This window comes from Primulina huaijiensis, chromosome 15, assembly GCF_012295235.1.
Source record: "Primulina huaijiensis isolate GDHJ02 chromosome 15, ASM1229523v2, whole genome shotgun sequence".
Classification (NCBI taxonomy): Eukaryota; Viridiplantae; Streptophyta; class Magnoliopsida; order Lamiales; family Gesneriaceae; genus Primulina; species Primulina huaijiensis.
In genome coordinates this window covers 17,187,114-17,205,829 of record NC_133320.1, presented here as the reverse complement: position 1 = coordinate 17,205,829, position 18,716 = coordinate 17,187,114, and the positions used below count along the sequence as shown (strand labels likewise).

Genomic DNA, 18,716 nt, shown 5'->3' with positions numbered 1-18,716 from the left:
TTCAGTCGAGCCTTGACATTACATCAAAATTTCAAGGAAAAAAAGCTGATGAAAGAAGATAATAGATCATATTCTATTACCTATCAAATTTCATATGCTCTGTCTAATACACATCATTTAGAATTGTATATTAGAAATGAGTTTATTGAAATACCTGATATATTTGGAAAATTTGCTCAGGAAATTTATCCAGAAAGAGTTGAGTTTCCTTTAATACAAGAAACAAATATCAAAATACAAGACAAACCGATTTTACAAAGAAATCAAAGTCTTAAATTGGAATCAAGAAAACTATCTTTTTCAAGGGGATAGAATTACAAGTTACAGGTGGGGAAAAGCACCTGTCCAAGAAACCTAACAGGAGCCAAAAAGCTTCTCCATAATAGGAAAGCTTAGATGCCCAGTGTGGAAGGAAGTAGAAATAATATTTGATATTAAGAAACAAAAGAATCAATTTCCTTGTAATACCATATACTATTTAGAACAACCTATGATAGGAACTTACCAAGGAATGATCAAGATCGGAGAATTGTAAGTTCATATCAAAAGAATTCCAGAGAAAGAACCAGATCGATTGGTCCTTGGACTAGAGTTTCTAGAGGAACACAAACCTTAGAAACGTCTAGAGTATGGAATGGAGTTTATGGCGGACGATATGAGATGGAAAATCCAATGACCACAAGCCCATTCTCGATATACATTCCAGTATGAATGTTATACGAACAATATAAGGCAGAATATTTTGCTGCTTATATTGCTTCAGGTGCGGGAATCTGTACAGCAAAAAGAAGATTTTTTCCAAATAATTTGGAAGAAGAATTACCAAAGATTGCTGGAAGAGATTTTTCTAAAATAATCTTAATCTTATGTAAGGGGATTAAGATGACTGAAATAGTAATCGGAGGTGTTGGACAAACGCCTTGGTATAAGATAAAAACACCACCGATTTATTTTCATGATACAGGAGCTGACATTTTGTTAGGAAATAATTTCCTACAAATGTTTAAATCCTATATGCAAGAAAATGAGACTAGAAGATTAGTGTTCACAACACCTTATGCTCACAAAATCATAGTCCAGAGACTAAGAGAGGCATTTTACAGAAAATTGACAATCCAGTTTCGCAGCAAGCGGGGTGATGAAGGAAAACTTCTGAACCCAAAAATGAAGGATTCTAGACAGTTTGGAGAAACAATGCTCCAACTAAGAGTTGATAAAGAGCTCCAACCAGAAGAAATAGAATGTGAAGGGAAATAATATTGTCGAGTTTGTTAGAACTATAGAATTAAATTATTTCCATAATTATATCTTTCCTTATTGATTTAAATTGAGTATGGAAGTATTATGTGATTTTGCCTTTCTTAAGATAATGAGATAATTGTACAAATATATTTAAGCATATTGTTGATTTATTGAGATATTATATTTTTGTTAATGATTTAATGAGATATGATATCAATGTTTAAATAGAGTTTATTTCTAAACAAACTCTTATCTTCTCTTGTTTAACAGATTTCCTTATGAGATAAGGCTCTAATCTATGAAAAGGAAGACCAAGGACTTTGTAGGGCTGGCCGTTCTTTCTCAACGGTATAAACGCACGTTGCACGTTCTGAATCTTAGAGAAGAACACTTTCAACGTTACTGTTGCCCTGAAGACTGCCGATAGCAAGTGTTGCCTTGAGTGTTGGGAACATTTGCAGACAACATCCGTGACGAAGTTGGCTGAAGAGTGTTTCTGTGACTATAGTTTTCGCTGGCGTTTCTTTTGCTTTCCTGTCTAAGTTTTAATTTGTTGGTTGTTTTTAGAAAGCTTTATTTTCTCAACTTGTTGAGGAAATTGATTTTAGTCTTAATCACTAGTGGTAGGTTTTTGTGTAAACGATTTGATTTTCTAGTGATTAATTTTTGTCATAAGGCACCGCACAAGTATTTATACTTGTGCATATTTAATCTTGTCCATCTATTTATTTCAAGTCAATTTGTGTTATAAAAAGTTTCCGCTGCATGAAGATGTTGTCCGAGATGTTGTAACATCTGGCACAACATTTAATTCTGACAAAACACAAATTTACTACTTTTACTCTTATTCTGATATTTTCATTATTTATTGATATCTATCGGACAAAATAATCCTAACAAGTGGTATCAGAGCTTCCACTTGACATACTAAGTGTTTATTCTAGCTTTTGTTTTGTGTTGACAGAATAAATAATCAATGGATACATCACTTGCTAATGCAACGCTTCGACCACCAGTCCTAGATGGAACCAATTACAGCCTATGGAAGGTCAAAATGAGATACTACATAAAATCCTTAAATGAAAGGGCATGGCAGCGTATCATCAATGGATGGACTTCACCAAGCATGATAGATCAAGATGGTGACAGCCCACCAAAACCCGAAACTGACTGGACTGCTGATGAAGTGCAAAGTTCGAACTATAACTCAAGGCCTTGAATGCTATATTTACGTCAGTTGACACAAACATGTTCAGTTTAATCACAAACTGTACTTCTGCTAAAAGCGCATGGGATACCCTCCAAAGACACTGTGAAGGTTCCGAAAGTGTGCGACGAACCAGATTGAGAATGCTTTCTTCCAAATTCGAGATAATGAGGATGGAAGAATCTGAGAACATATTGGAATATGATCGTCGCCTACGAGAAATTGCTAATGAGGCGTTCAGTCTTGGAGATCTCATCTCTAATGAACGACTAGTTATTAAGGTTCTCCGTTCTTTGCCTGAAAGATTTAACATAAAAATCTGTGCGATAGATGAAGCCAAGGATACGACGCAAATTGCTTTGGAAGACCTTATCAGTTCACTTCGGACTTTTGAGATGAACTTAGACAAGCAGAAGAAGGATAAAGGGAAAACAATTGCATTCCAAGCTTCAAACAACACCTACACTGACCTAATTCAAATATCCCAAGAAGTCAATGAATCAGACCTTTGTGAGGACTCTATCTCCTTTATCACAAAAAATTCGGGGATTATTTGAAAAGAATTAGAGATAAGAAGAAGGATGCACAACCCTCAAAATTTCCAAGTCTTCCTACACCTAAAAGACCACAAAGACTTCCTGGCAAACAACAATCTCAACCGAGGAAGGAAGGCAGAGAGAAATTTGACTCAAAGAAGTATGATTCAGTGCAGTGTAGAGAGTGTAAGGGGTTTGGTCACTATGACAATGAATGTGCCAACAGATTGCGGAAAAATAAAGGCTACAATGTTTCCCTAAGCGATGAAGAATCTGATGTGGATGAGAAATACGCTGATGACGATAATCAAACCTCCTTGACTGCATTATTGACAGAAAAACACTGGCTGCAAGTGAACCCTTCAGGTGTTGCCCTAGGTGTTGCCACACCTGTCCGCAACATCTGCGAAAAATCAGTCTGTTTACAATCTACAACTTCTGAAAATTCTAATGTAGATGATGAATTGGAAGTTGATGATGAAGATATCACTCTTGAGAGTATACAAAAACTCTATGAAGAGTTGTTTGAAGATTGGACTAAAAGAAACAAGTTGAACTCAAGTCTCATGAAGGAGAACATCGATATAAAAGTCGTAGTTGCCAAACTTGAAGTAATCCTGAGCAAAAAGGATTTGGAACTAGGTAAACCCAAGGACGAACTTCAAAAGGCAACTGAGACTTTGTCCAAATTCAATTCAAGCACATCCAAGCTTGATTCCATACTTTTGATGGGAAGAGATGACAAGAAAGACTTAGGTTTCAAAGACAGTGTGTTCGAAATTGGTGAATCCTCAAATTCAACTGTTTTTGTGAAAGGAAAAGTTGATACATCAACACAGCCTCAACCCACGCCCTCAATCAAAAGTGATCCTCCGAAAAGACAACATGCTGCACCCGTTCCTAAGAAAAGAAAACACAGGTATGTATGTCATTACTGTTTTAAGCCTGGACATATCAGGCCATACTGTTTTAAACTCAGGGATGACTGCATGAATCGAAAGTCGAGTCGGATGTAGCCCCGAATGTTGTCCAACATTTCCCGAAACACCTCCCACCATCGACCTACAGTAAGACAAATTTGGGTACCAAAGGTAAAGACTTGCTGTAAAGTTGTCTATACTTCTTTAAAAACTAACACTGCAGGTTATTAGTATTTTGATAGTGGAAGCTCACGCCACATGACGGGATCACGAGAATATCTTATCGATTATGTTGAACAAAAATGTGGTAGAGTAACCTATGGAGGGGGAGCTAAAGGAAAAATTGTTGGAAAGGGAACCTTGAATGTTGAAGGACTACCAAAGCTCCACAATGTGCTTCATGTTGAATTATTAAATTCAAATTTGATAAGCATAAGCCAATTGTGTGATGATAATTTGCATGTGAAGTTCGATAAACATACTTGTGAAGTTTTTGATGAAACTAACATGTGCATAATGACAGGTACAAGGTCTTCGGATAATTGCTATCAAATAGGTGAAGAACGTTTATGCAAACATGCACAAATTACTGAACTCGACCTTTGGCATCAAAAACTCGGTCATGCAAACTTCAAAACCTTGAAAAATTTGAGTAAGTACGATGCTGTACGAGGTATGCCTAATCTTTCATCTGGTATACCATATGTGTGCGGAGATTGTCAAAAAGGTAAACAGATTCGCATGTCGCATCCAGTGTTGCCAACATCTGGAACAACACGCTGTCTGGAGTTACTACATATGGACCTTATGGGTCCTATGGAAGTTGAAAGCCTCGGAGGTAAGAAATATTCCTTTGTGTGTGTTGATGATTTCTCACGTTTTTCATGGGTTAGATTTATTAGAGAGAAATCAGATACTTTCAATGTATTCAAAACTTTGATCAAAAGAATCACCAACTTCCACAACCTGAAGGTGAGAAGGATCAGGACTGATCATGGTAAAGAATTTGAAAACTCTTCATTCTCATCTTTTTGTGACAGGAAAGGAATTTCACATGAATTTTCAGCACCAAAAACCCCACAGCAAAATGGCATTGCCGAACGCAAAAACAGGACGTTGCAAGAAATGGCAAGGGTGATGCTAGCTTCGAAAAGTATTTCAAAGCGTTTTTGGGTAGAGGCCTTAAATACGGCTTGTCATATTTCAAATAGGGTGTATTTAAGAAGTGGTTGAACCATGACTTCTTATGAAATAATCATGGGAAAGAAGCCTAATCTTAAATATTTTCATGTTTTTGGTTGTGTGTGTTACACTTTGAATGACAGGGATCAACTTGCTAAGTTTGATTCAAAGAGTGATAAGTGTTTATTTTTGGGATATGCCACTGATAGTCTTGCTTATCGTATGCTTAACTTAAGAACTAGGACTATTGTGGAATCTATTTATGTTGTTTTTGATGATTGTGCAGATCTCAAGAAGAAAACTGCTGAAGATGATGTGGAAGACCTACTGGAAATTCCAATCATACTGGAAAATGCAGATGTTGCAACATCTGGCACAACATGTGACACTGAAGTCACCAAATCGCAAGAAGATGCTCACAGCGATGATGAGGCAGTGGATGATGGATCGTGTATTCCAAGCAAAATCCAAAAGAATCATCCAACATCTCAAATCATTGGAGGGATGCATGAAGAAGTTCGAACCCGAAAGAAAGACAAAGTTGACTATCGAAAAATGGTTGGACTAGTGTGCATGAGTACCATCTACTCAAAGGTTAGATTTTCATGCTTTGTATCTCAACTTGAACCTAAAAATGTCGATGATGCACTAAAAGATGAGTTCTGGATCAATGCTATGCATGATGAGCTTGAAGAGTTTGTTCGAAATGACGTTTGGACTTTAGTTCCACCCCCTGATCATGGCAATATAATTGGTACAAAATGGATTTTTAAAAATAAAACTGATGAGTCAGGGAACATCATTCGAAACAAAGCAAGGTTGGTTGCTCAAGGATACACTCAGGTTGAAGGGGTTGATTTTGATGAAACCTTTGCACCTGTTGCCCGCATTGAGTCAATCCGACTTTTGCTAGCCATTGCATGCTTTATGAAAATCAAATTGTTTCAAATGGATGTTAAAAGTGCATTTTTGAATGGTATCTTGTGTGAAGAAGTATATGTTAGACAGCCTAAAGGATTCGAGGATCCACATAATCTTGATCATGTGTACAAGTTGAAAAAGGCTCTCTATGGCTTGAAGCAAGCACCTCGTACTTGGTATGGCAGACTGACTGAATACCTACTCGAAATCGGTTTCAACAGAGGTGAGGTAGATAAGACTCTGTTTATTCAAAAATCCAAAGGTGAGATCCTTATTTGTCAAATCTATGTTGATGATATAATCTTTGGTTCTTCGTCTCAAAAGCATGCTAATGATTTTGTTGAGTGTATGTCTTCTACCTTTGAAATGAGCATGGCTGGTGAGTTGAGTTACTTTCTTGGTTTGCAAATTAAACAATTGCATGACGGCATCTTTTTGTGCCAAAGTAAGTACGCCAAAAATCTGATAAAGAAATTTGCTAATGAGAACACCAAGCACATGAAGACACCTATGGGCTTATATGAAAAATTATCCAAAGACGATGCTGCCGAAAATGCTGACAACACCCTATATCGCAGCATCATAGGAAGTCTCTTGTACTTGACTGCTAGCCGACCTGACTTAATGTTTAGTGTTTGTTTATGTGCTAGATATCAATCTAATCCAAAGATTTCTCACTTAAAAGCCGTAAAACGTATCTTACGATACATAGCCGGAACCATTGAATTAGGATTATGGTATACACGCGAAACCAACTCTAATCTCGTAGGGTTCTCAGATGCTGATTGGGCTGGGGATTAAGACGATAGAAAGAGTACTTCTGGAGGATGTTTTTATCTAGGAAATAATTTGATCTCATGGCATGGTAGAAAACAGAACTGTGTGTCACTTTCAACCGCTAAATCTGAATATGTGGCAGCTGGAAGTGGTTGCACTCAACTTTTGTGGATGAATCAAATGATAGAAGATTATGGATTAAAGAGTGAACCTTTGGTTATGTACTGTGACAACTCAAGTGCGATTAACATTTCAAAAAATCCAGTACAACACTCTCGAACAAAGCACATTGACATAAGACTTCATTTTATTCGAGATCTTGTAGAAAAAAGATTGATACGAATGGAGTTTGTTGATACAAATAACCATCTGGCAGACATATTCACTAAAGCATTAGACTTTGAGAGATTCTCCAACCTTAAGAAATCTCTAAGCATGTGTGCAATGTAATCATTCTTGGATGTTGTCTCAGATGTTACAACATCTCCGACAACATCTACCATGCATTTGCATTTTTAGGACCTAGACATACTGCATTACATTCATACTGTGATATGGTGTGTTGAAACTGTGTAGCATAATTTTCTGACGCACTTACAATTCTGAGTTATGTCTTAAAACTTCACACCTTTACATATGAATTTAGTCACAAAAGAAGAGTGATCATTTGACCTTAATCAATGTGACAAGTAATCCTAGAAGAATCTGAAAAATTGTGACTTAAAATCTTTTGGTCTGTGGTTAGAAGGAAAGATGGAAAAAGCTGCCTAAAGTAGCCCAATGAAGGCTGGACACTTAGTGCGGGAGTTACCCCTTCTAAATGTTAACACAGAAATAGAAGAAAATGGAAAAAGCTACCTAGAAGAGTCCATTGAAGACTGTTCTTCTAGTGTGGGAGCTGCCACTTCTATGTTCAAAAAGGTTATAAGTTAGTGTGAAGCAAAACTGAAAATTGTTTCTGAAATTGTAGGTGTGGTCAGAAGATGTTGCCAACATTTGTGACAACACCTCATCTGTACACATATCTCATATTTGTTCTCATGTTTCTATTTATGTTACATTCTGTTATTAGGCATCCATAAGTCATGCATAAACATTAAATTGTGAATTTTGTCATGTCATAAGGATATTCGTATGAGAGAAAAAAAAAATTCTATTCAAATCCAATTTTTACAGGATATCGAAATCATGTGCTCTTTAATGTTAAATGGAGCTAAAATTCGATATGGGTTTTATTTCTGGACTTATTTTGAAAAGTAATTGCACATAATTGTCGAGATAATTTTTTTTGAAGATAGCAACGGCTAAATCCCGTAGTTTTTTTTTACCGTTGGACTGAGTCAATTACTGATATGGCATGTTACCGTTGCACTGTAGGCTTATGCTTATCCGTTTGATTTACATAGCCTAAATTATCATTACTTGCCTAATTGTTTCTCGAATTTTCTTGCTCGCAAATTCCTCTTCTATTCTTCGTTTTGGGCATATTTTTCTCACAATCTAAACAATGGCAGGAAAGGGTTTTGATCCTCACGATATCCGCAGTGAAATTGGTCACACAGAGGATGTTGCCCCTTCTCCGGCAACATCCGATTCAACACCCACAGGTTCTAACTGACAAATCATCCCTGCTGCTCTTACGCCGGAACCCCTGGAGAGTATTGCACCTGGTGAGTCTGGGAATGCCCTGGACGTTGATAACCCACCTATCATCAGGGTTTTCGATCCACCCTCTCCTCCAAAAAGACGCTCAAAAAGGCAGGCCGACTACAACCCTGATCTTACTCCCGGGAAGAGATTTCGTTACAAGGGCCAACCTTCCACTCGCACTTCGTTGATTGATCCTGCAGATACTTCGGGAGATGACTCTGCTGCTGGTGACTACGAATTGGTTGCTCGTAAAAAACCTGCACCTCGGGTTGCTGTTACCCTTTCATCGTCTTCCTCGGACCAGGATGTTGATGCTCTTTCTGATACTGCTCCTCCCCCCACACAACTCTCGCAGAATCTTTTTGAAGAAAGTGAGGATGAAATTTCGTTGGCCCAATTTATGGCCAACTTGAAAACTCAGAAAGGTAAAGCCTCATCTGTCTCTACTGCTCCCCGAATTTCTAAGAGTCCTACTGCATCAAGCCAGTCTACTGCTAAATCTGCTGAGGGAACGGTTTCTGGTGGTGCAAGCAAACCAAATACTCCTGACCCAATGGCTGTCGACTCAGATGTTGCGGCCACTGAGGACAACATTGATCTTTCTGCTTATTAGGGGTGGGCGTCGGGTCGGGTTTCAAGGGTTCGGGTATTTCGGGTCGGGTACCCGAAATTTTCGGGTAGCACATTAATTACCCGAACCCGAACAGTAATCTGTGCTACCCGATGGTTCGGGTACCCGAAATTTCCGCGTATGGTCGGGTACCCGAAATTTGTGTAAAATTATCTCTATCTCTCAATATATATTTGATGACATCTACAACAATAAAAAGTTGTAGGAAAATCATCAACCTAAATAAAACATTCCAATCAAAGACAAAACCACTTGAATTCACCATAGACAAAAAATCCATCGCATATTATCCAATCCAATCATCTTCGAAAGTAAAACATCAACCTTTTCAAATCATCAACAATAAATTAAAACAAGAAGTAATCATCTTCCAACTTCCAAGCTAAAGGATCATCTGTCCAAATATATCATCTTCCAATTCAGGACTGACTCAAAATCCAATCCAATCAAATCAAAATACCTGAAATGTTATGATTTTATTAGTTTTCTAAGACAATAATTATTAAAGTAGATAAATATAAAGAATTCAGAGTCATCGAATATAATGAATTAAAAATTTAAAAAACTTACAGTAATCGATTGTTGATGTTTTTCATAATTATATATCAATTATGGTTGAATCCTTCCCTGAGTTTGTTAATTCTATGCCAAAAAAAAACAAAGAGATTAGTCATTAGAAAATAAAATATAACCATTAAGAATAAATATAGAAAAGTAAAGAGAGAAAAAATATGCCTTTCTCAAGTGTTTCGATTTCAGCCAAATCTTCCTCCACGCATATTGGCTTAGAATCCAACCTCAGCCAATCTTGGGTACATACCAAAGCTTGAACTATTCTAGGAGACAATGAACTTCTAAAAGCATCCAAAACATGACCACCTGTACTAAATGCTGATTCCGAAGCAACAGTGGAGACAGGAATAGCTAAGATATCACGTGCCAATCGAGAAACAATAGGAAATCTGTGAGAATTGACTTTCCACCACTGAAGGATGTCAAAATTTTCATCATAATCCTCAGGATCCTCACCTAGATATTTCTCCAACTCTGACTTCACATATTCTTTTTTCCCACCAAGTTTGTATTTTCTAAACTCATCTTTCAAGTATGTTCGAGAAGTCATTGAAGTATTAGATTGAGAATCTTTTGAAAATGATGTAGAACCTAATGCAGAACGTACCGGACTTCGTGGAGTTCCATGTGTCACTTTATAATCGAAAAAAATTTCTTGCATTCCACTCTTCACTTTTTCCTTCATCATCGCGCTCTTTGTGATATCATCATACATTGTATCAAATGAAAACTCAACAAACTCTAATTTGTGGCGAGGATCAAGAATCACTGCATAATACAACATCATGTTCATTTTTTCAATCGGACCCCAATACTTGTCAAACTTATCTTTCATTTTTCTTGACATTTCACTTAGTTCAAAATCATCGCTTACTAACCACTGTTTTAGAAGCATGTCAACAGCACTTATTTCATGAAATATGATGTTCGAAGTGACATATAAAGAGCCAGAAATTGCCAAAATGAGCTTGTAGAAGTGTCCAAGAAACTTGACCAACAAACTAGCCCTTTCCCAATCATATTCCGATGGAATCCCATCATACGGTGGTTTCAAGAGATCATTCACGTAGGCAAGATCTATATCGGCATATGAATCAAATGCTCTTTTCAAAGATATTGCTGACTCTAACATTAGATATGTTGAGTTCCATCTTGTAAGTACATCAAGACTTAACAATTTCTTTGTATCTATCTTTTCGATCTCAACACATTCACAAAATCTTTTATACCTTGCTGGCGAGTTTCGGACATACCTCACTGCTCCTCTAATTCGAGAGATAGCTAAATGTTCGTCTTTCCCTTTCAGACCATCATGCACAATAAGGTTGACAATATGTGCAATACATCGCATGTGTAAATATTTCCCCCCTAAAATATTTGTTTTCCAATTGTCAAACCTTTTTTGCAAATATGTTATTGCACCATCATTTGATGAGGCATTATCAACTGTGATGGTAAAGATTTTATCTATTCTCCAATCAAGTAAACATTTTTCAACTGCTTTACCCACATCATCACTCTTATATCCAGAAATCGGACAAAAATTCAAAATTCTCTTCTGCAAAGTCCATTCATCATCAATGAAATGAGCAGTTAGACACATATAATTCACTTTTTGTATTGATGTCCATGTGTCTGTAGTTATAGAAATTCTTGGACCATGTTGTTTCATAAAAGACATCAACTGCACTTTTTCATTCATGTACAAATTATAAACATCCTTGGTGGTTGTCCTTCGAGAAGGAATGTTAAACATTGGACATGCAATTGACATGAAGTGTCTAAAACCTTTGTTCTCAACTGTTTTGAAAGGAAGTTCATCGACTATCAACCAAAAAGTTAGTGCCTCTCTTAATTTGTTCTGATCAAATTTCCAAGTACCAATTTGCGCTTCTGTCGGATCATCTTTTGATGGTTGAAAAGAAATCCGAGCTTGATTAGTTGCAACTTCATGAGGTTTTTTTTTACAAGAAGCGAAGTGATTCTGCAAAGGTCGAGTCCCATGTATTTTTGGATCTGCCTTAATCTCTCTACAACAATATTTGCACCTACCTTTTTGCACCTTGTCACTTTCACAATAGAATTTTTCAAAGTGTTCCCAATATTGTGATCTAGAGGCCATATCTTTTCTAGCTCTCTTTTTAGACTCGGGTTTCATTTCATCATTATCGCCATCGTGATCTAAATTTTCCACAAAATCAGCATCATTGTTCTTGTTTTCATCAGCATTATCAGCTTCTTCCATTAGATGATCTATTACACTCTCCATTTACACAATAAATTTCTGAAATCCAAAATATTCAATAAGATAAGCCAATAATCACATCATTGAATTTATTTGTTAACTCACAAGTAATTCACATATTCAATGAAGCAATTCATTCCCACGGGCCATGTCCCAGCAATACAGTAAGCAGTGAATCAAGAGGACCACATTCTGTCTAAGCAGTGAATCAAAAGGTTTTAGTGATTAGTCTAAGCAATTTGTTGGTAATCCAGTATCATAAAAAAGAACACCAACCATACAAATTAATTCTGTATTCCGACTGAAACAAGAGGACCACATTCCAGTCCTCTGCAAATACTAAAGATCCCTTATTTTAGTGGAACAAAGAAGTTTTCAGATTCCTTGCAGATAACCAATTAATTTATACGTTAAACGTTTGCAAATAACCAATTAATTTATACATTAAGTTTTCAGATTCAAGCACTGAAGCACAGATGACCACGACCCCACGCCCAACAAATAATAATTATTTCACAATAATACTCACTTTTTGAGAAGAGGCGGCTGAATGAGAGGTGACCGGCTGAGGCGCAGCGTCGGGAGGTAAGATGAGGCGGCGCCGAAGAGGGAAGAGCCAAACTGTCGAGTGCCGAAGACTGAAGAGTGATTTAGGGAGAAGAGCGAAGAATGATTTAGGGATTTAGTTTTTTTATTTCTTAATTTAAAATATAAAACAATATGAAAATATATATCATATATGTATATATGAAATATCGGGTACCCGTTTGTAATTTCGGGTAGTAATATACTACCCGAAACCGACCCGAAATTTTTATATCGGGTTCGGGTTTCTACCCGAACAAAAAATTAAGACAAAAAACCGACCCGATCGGTTAATACCCGATCGGGTCGGGTCGGGTACCCGATACCCGATCGCAAACGCCCACCCCTACTGCTTATGATCTGGCCACCAGTTACAACAACATGTTTTACTCTGAGACGGCATTCTCCAATTGGCCTCTCTATGCAACTCGAGAATTTGTTGCGGAACGCAATGTGGATTTGGAAGCTTTTTCCCGGTACAATTTAATCGAGTTTCTGAGATCTCGAGGTCTGTTTTCCACAACCTCGTCTGTTCTTCCGTACTGTCATAAGGTCGTCCTCGAATTCTATGGTAATCTCTCTTCGAGTGTTGGCGATCCGCGATCGGCAAAATTTGGACAAGTTTTTGTGCGAAACAGGTTGTACAAATTCACCTCCGATGTCATTAATACACACTATGGTACACCTGCTGTTGATGAAGGTTCTCCTCCAGATTTAGATGAAGTGATTTCTGTTCTCACTGGTGGAATGGTCAGTAAGTTTCCCCTCCATCCCCATAAGGTCTCAGCTGCTACACTCACATCACTCTATTCAGTGCTGCACAAGATTGTCATCCACAATTGGACTTCAACCTCCAATACCACTGTTGTCACCAAGGCTCAGGCGCTGACTCTCTTTGCTATTGGGAACTCAGCCTTCAATTTTGGGTGCCTGGTGTTCAACACGGTTCTGCAGTATGCCAACGGAGGATTGAAATCGTCCAGACTCCCTTTTCCATCTCTCATTTATGGAATTCTGGTGTCTCAGGGGTTCGTTAAGGACATTGGTGAACCTTCTATAACGGAAAGCGTACTTTTGAAGATTGCTCCTGCTCTTCTACACGGAAAGAGGAAGGTTGATCTTCCTTGGAATGCCACTACCACCGTACCCTCTACTGATGGTCCTTCTCTGCATTCCACCTCTGACACATCACCCCATGCTGCTGGACCTCCTTCACATATCACCGATTCTCCACCCACATCGGGGTATTTGAAGATTCCAGTTGCTGGTGCTCAAGCTCATCTTGATCATGCCCGTAAAAAGATTGCCCAGGCCAAGGCCGATTTGGCTTACTATGAGAATTTGGCTACTACCATCGAGGTCTTGTTGGCAGTAGGCGTCTTTCATGGACAAAAAGGGGGAGATGATAATGCTGGTCCATCTGGAACTAAGGATGACAGTGATGATGAAGAGGATGACAGTGATGATGATGAGAATGATGAATGAGGGTTATTTTTTTCTGGTTTCGATGTTTCTGCTCTAGTGTTAGTGTTTTGCGTTTTTGTTAGTTGTGACGAGACTCTTATACTTTTACTCTTTGAGTAAGTTTGTTTTGTGCAGGTGTTGCTCTGAATGTTGCCAACACTACTAACAACACTTCTGCTAACAGTATCTTATTCAGGGGGAGACAAACATTCTTGAATTCAGGGGGAGTTAATTTGAGCTAACAAGGATAAATAGAATTGATCTCATTTTGTCCAAGAAAGGCAAAAAGGGGGAGATTGAAGGGAAATAATATTGTCGAGTTTGTTAGAACTATAGAATTAAATTATTTCCCTAATTATATCTTTCCTTATTGATTTAAATTGAATATGGAAGTATTATGTGATTTTGCCTTTCTTAAGATAATGAGATAATTGTACAAATATATTTAAGCATATTGTTGATTTATTGAGATATTATATTTTTGTTAATGATTTGATGAGATATGATATCAATGTTTAAATAGAGTTTATTTCTAAACAAACTCTTATCTTCTCTTGTTTAACAGATTTCCTTATGAGATAAGGCTCTAATCTATAAAAAGGAAGACCAAGACTTTGTAGGGCTGGCCGTTCTTTCTCAACGTTATAAACGCACGTTGCACGTTCTGAATCTTAGAGAAGAACACTTTCAACGTTACTGTTGCCCTGAAGACTGCCGATAGCAAGTGTTGCCTTGAGTGTTGGGAACATTTGCAGACAACATCCGTGACGAAGTTGGCTGAAGAGTGTTTCTGTGACTCTAGTTTTCGCTGGCGTTTCTTTTGCTTTCCTGTCTAAGTTTTAATTTGTTGGTTGTTTTTAGAAAGCTTTATTTTCTCAACTTGTTGAGGAAATTGATTTTAGTCTTAGTGGTAGGTTTTTGTGTAAACGATTTGATTTTCTAGTGATTAATTTTTGCCATAAGGCACCGCACAAGTATTTATACTTGTGCATATTTAATCTTGTCCATCTATTTATTTCAAGTCAATTTGTGTTATAAAAAGTTTCCGCTGCATGAAGATGTTGTCCGAGATGTTGTAACATCTGGCACAACATTTAATTCTGACAAAACACAAATTTACTACTTTTACTCTTATTCTGATATTTTCATTATTTATTGATATCTGTCGGACAAAATAATCCTAACAGAATGCCTTAAGATAGCCCTACATAAGAATTAAGTAAAGTTTGAATCTAAGGTATCATTAGAAGATGTCAAGAGAATGATCAAAGAAAATTACAATAAAGATCACTTGGCAAGGTGGGATAAAAATCAACTCAAAGTTTGCCTTAAAATTAAGAAAGGCAAAGAGTATGAATTTGTCCGTTGCTAGCCTATCCCAATGAACATAATTGATCAAAGGGATATGCAGATTATAATCAAGGAACATCTGGACCTTGGTTTGATAAAAGTAGGAATTTCATCATACAGCAGCCCAAGATTCTTTGTAAGAAATCATGGTGAAATAAAAAGGAACAAACCCAGACTAGTTATTAATTATCAAGAGATTAATAAGATTTTGGAGTTTGATGGGTACTTTATACCTAGTAGAGAACATCTAATCAGTCGCATACGCAATGCAAATATATTCTCTAAGTTTATTTGTAAGTCTGGTTTTTATCAGATTCGGATGGAAGAAAAAGCAAGGAATTCACAGCTTTCTCCACACCACAAGGACACTATATCTGGGAGGTATTACCAATGTGATTGGCTAATTTACCACAGATATTTCAAAGGAAAATGGATAATCTATTTAAAGATTATTTCAAATTCATGTTTGCCTATATTGATGATGTTTTAATCGCATCTAAAAATATGGAAGAACATATTAAGTATTTAGAGATTTACTCTAATGTTTGCAAAAAAGAAGGACCGGTTTTATCTGAAAAGAAAGTAGTCATTGCTACAAGAAAAATTGAATTTCTCAGAATAGAAATCGATGTGTCTGGAATAATTTTGCAAGATCATATAATAGAAAAGGTGCAAAATTTTTCAAACGAGTTAAAAGAAAAGAAACAACTTCAAAGTTTTCTAGGAGTTGTTAATTTTGATGGGAAGTTTATAAAAAACCTAGCAAAACACAGGAAATTATTCAATCCATTATTGAAAAAAGATGCAAAATTTATATGGACAAAAGAACATACAGAGAGACTTAGTCAACTAAAAGAGATTTGTAAAAATCTTCCGAAAATAACTATTCCTCAAGATGAAGATGATATGGTATTATATACGGATGTCAGTGATCATTGGTGGGCGGCAGTCTTAACAAAGCTCACACCAGAAGGAGAACAGCCATGCAGATATAGCAGTGGACTCTTCTCGGATGCAGAAGCCATAAGATGGCACATCAACGAAAAAGAATTTTATGCAGTAAAAATGGCTTTTGAAAAATGGCCATTATTTCTACTTGCAAAAAAATTCACTTTGAAAGTTGATAATACACAGGTGAAAGTTTTCTTAAGGAATAGAATTGAGTCTAAACCTGAGAAGACCAGATTATTAAGATGGCAAGCATTATGTCAGAATTATATTTTTGATATTGTGATATTAAAATCTCATGAAAATATTCTTGCAAATTTTTTAACAAGAGATGGACAACGGTGATATCGATATCATCATCAAGATGCAGAGGCATTGGAGGAAACACCTTGAAATGCTTCAAAAAGAGTTTAACAAGCTGGTCTTAAACGCAGAAGTTGTGGGAAGGCTACAACAAGCCGATAAAAGAATTGTCTCTGATCGAATCACAAGATGTTTACAGGCTTATACTCAGTTATGGTCTGTAATGCAAAGGCATATCCTCCAAGGCATTGAGAAGCCACTGGTTTCCCAAATGGAGAGTATTCGAGTACAGGACTCTATACCTGGAGCAGGAGATTCAAATACCTCTAGCCAAGTGTTAAGTCGATATCATCTCCAGATGAGTCGGCTGAAACAAAAATTGAGACTTCAGATCTTTATCTCGAGTCTTCAAGTCAACCATTCACCTCGGGGATTGAAGAGGAAAAGATCAACCTTAGACCAAATACTGACAAGGGTAAAAATAAGGTTGATACTAATTAAGCTATAATTTCTCCATTTCAAGTTTACCAACAAAAATGAGAGAAATTAAAAACAAGGGTAGGCATTAACCCAGCTACAATCAAGGTTGATGTTTCCGGGAAATATCCTAAGGCATGGATGAAACCAAATTCATATCCAAATGAGGTCAAAGAATGGTATGAATTCGGTGCTCTTGCCTCAGCTTATACAACATCACCCAGCTTCCCAGAAATTTCAGGACTACCTAAATGGATCCATGAAGCTGTTCATGAAACTCGGGCGAATAACGATTATTTGTCCAGAGGAGATATTCTGGAGCTATACTTTTTCAGTAGAGCGCCAGAACCAGCAGGGAAAGGCTCACACGAAGCTTTTCATTTAATCAAATTAAGGAGACCAGATTCAAATGTCCAGAAATTTATCAAGGATCCTCCGTCAGAAGAAACACCCCTTGTTTCTTCAATAACTGAAGACGAAATTTCCACCAGAAGAGCATGGGGTCTATGGGTCTGTCTTACCGAAATGAACAAAGTCAAGTTTTCATTTAAATTTTTTTAATAATTCTTTAAATGGATCGTTCCTGTTAAACACCATGCAGGAAAAACAACAAGTTTTGCAGAAAAACTATTTGAAAAGAAAAAAAAATCTTCTGTTGAATAGCAAGCTGGCGGGGATTAAAGAAATTCGTCGAAAATTCTGTAATATGGCTCATGTGGGAAGATGGTCAGAACAGATCTGCCCATAATGCCCAAAGGAGAAGGAGCCAGAATTTGGCAAAGGATTCAGACCTCGGTCAGACAAGAAGGACCACAACCACGTTTTTTCTCGAGGATACCAAAAGTTCAAGATTCCTCGACAAAAATAAGTGGACATGTGAACCTAAGCACTTTTCCTGGGGTATAACAAAAGTAAAAGATTCACCGACAAAAGATAGCGGACATATGAATAACCAACTAAATAAACAGGAAAACTGGGACTTAATTTCACCTTAAATACAGACAAATGAGAACCAGTAAAACCACACAAGGAAAAGTCGGAACCTAAAGAAAATGTATTTCACATATCTGAAGGTTTCTAAAAGACACATCAAGGCAATAAGAAAGGAGCTGAAAAATTTCAAAGATTTCTACAAAAGGCTGAAGGAATCAGGAAATGAAATATTAGCTGATATCATACAAGCACATATCTACTGGTTATGTCAGAAGATAAAATCCGAAGAACTAATTGTTTCTAAATTAATGATATAGAAAAAGACAAATCAAGAAAAGTGGAGGGACCATCCAACCACTCCACCAGATATGGCTAACCACAGCTGGAAGGCATCAAGTTATAGCAAGAGTTTGAAGTCCGAAATACAAATCCGTCAGGGACTTCTATAAATAAAGAGGCAGAAGGAAGATGAAGATATCACTCAACCTTTTCATTTTTCTTCAAAATAATTTGTAATATTTTCTCTTTCAAGTTTATGTGTGCTGTAAGTTCAGCTATTATGAGTAGCTAAACAAGTTTCTCCTCCTCTACAGGGGGTTACTATGTAATAATATTTCGTATGTTTGAATAAAAGAACCAAGGCTTTTGCCCCTCTCATGTATTATTTTCAAATTGAGATTTTTACTATATACCATGAGGTAGGAAACGAAACAGGGTTGTGCTAAGGGCTGCTGAAGGAATCTGCGTCAGAAACCATCGGTTGCGATTGTGT

At 37.0% G+C, this 18,716-nt stretch overlaps 1 protein-coding gene across 1 annotated transcript; it reads left to right on the top strand.

The window, feature by feature from the left end:
* The first annotated feature begins 2,616 nt into the window (after positions 1 to 2,616).
* LOC140959354 (uncharacterized) lies at positions 2,617 to 6,340 on the top strand. Its single transcript, XM_073417209.1, has 8 exons — positions 2,617 to 2,959; positions 3,019 to 3,904; positions 4,148 to 4,212; positions 4,429 to 4,743; positions 4,946 to 5,039; positions 5,231 to 5,980; positions 6,092 to 6,231; positions 6,333 to 6,340. The coding sequence occupies exons 1-8, from the start codon at positions 2,617 to 2,619 to the stop codon at positions 6,338 to 6,340; spliced, it is 2,601 nt and encodes an 866-aa protein (XP_073273310.1).
* The last annotated feature ends 12,376 nt before the right edge of the window (positions 6,341 to 18,716 follow it).

What these genes read in the sequence shown, in the direction of transcription:
- LOC140959354 (XM_073417209.1), top strand. Translation starts at nt 2,617, where the DNA reads ATGAGGATGGAAGAATCTGAGAACATATTGGAATATGATCGTCGCCTA. An exon ending in CCTAAGAAAAGAAAACACAG is followed by an intron (nt 3,905 to 4,147) that starts GTATGTATGTCA and finishes GTATTTTGATAG; the next exon opens with TGGAAGCTCACGCCACATGA. An exon ending in CGTTGCAAGAAATGGCAAGG is followed by an intron (nt 5,040 to 5,230) that starts GTGATGCTAGCT and finishes TTTGAATGACAG; the next exon opens with GGATCAACTTGCTAAGTTTG.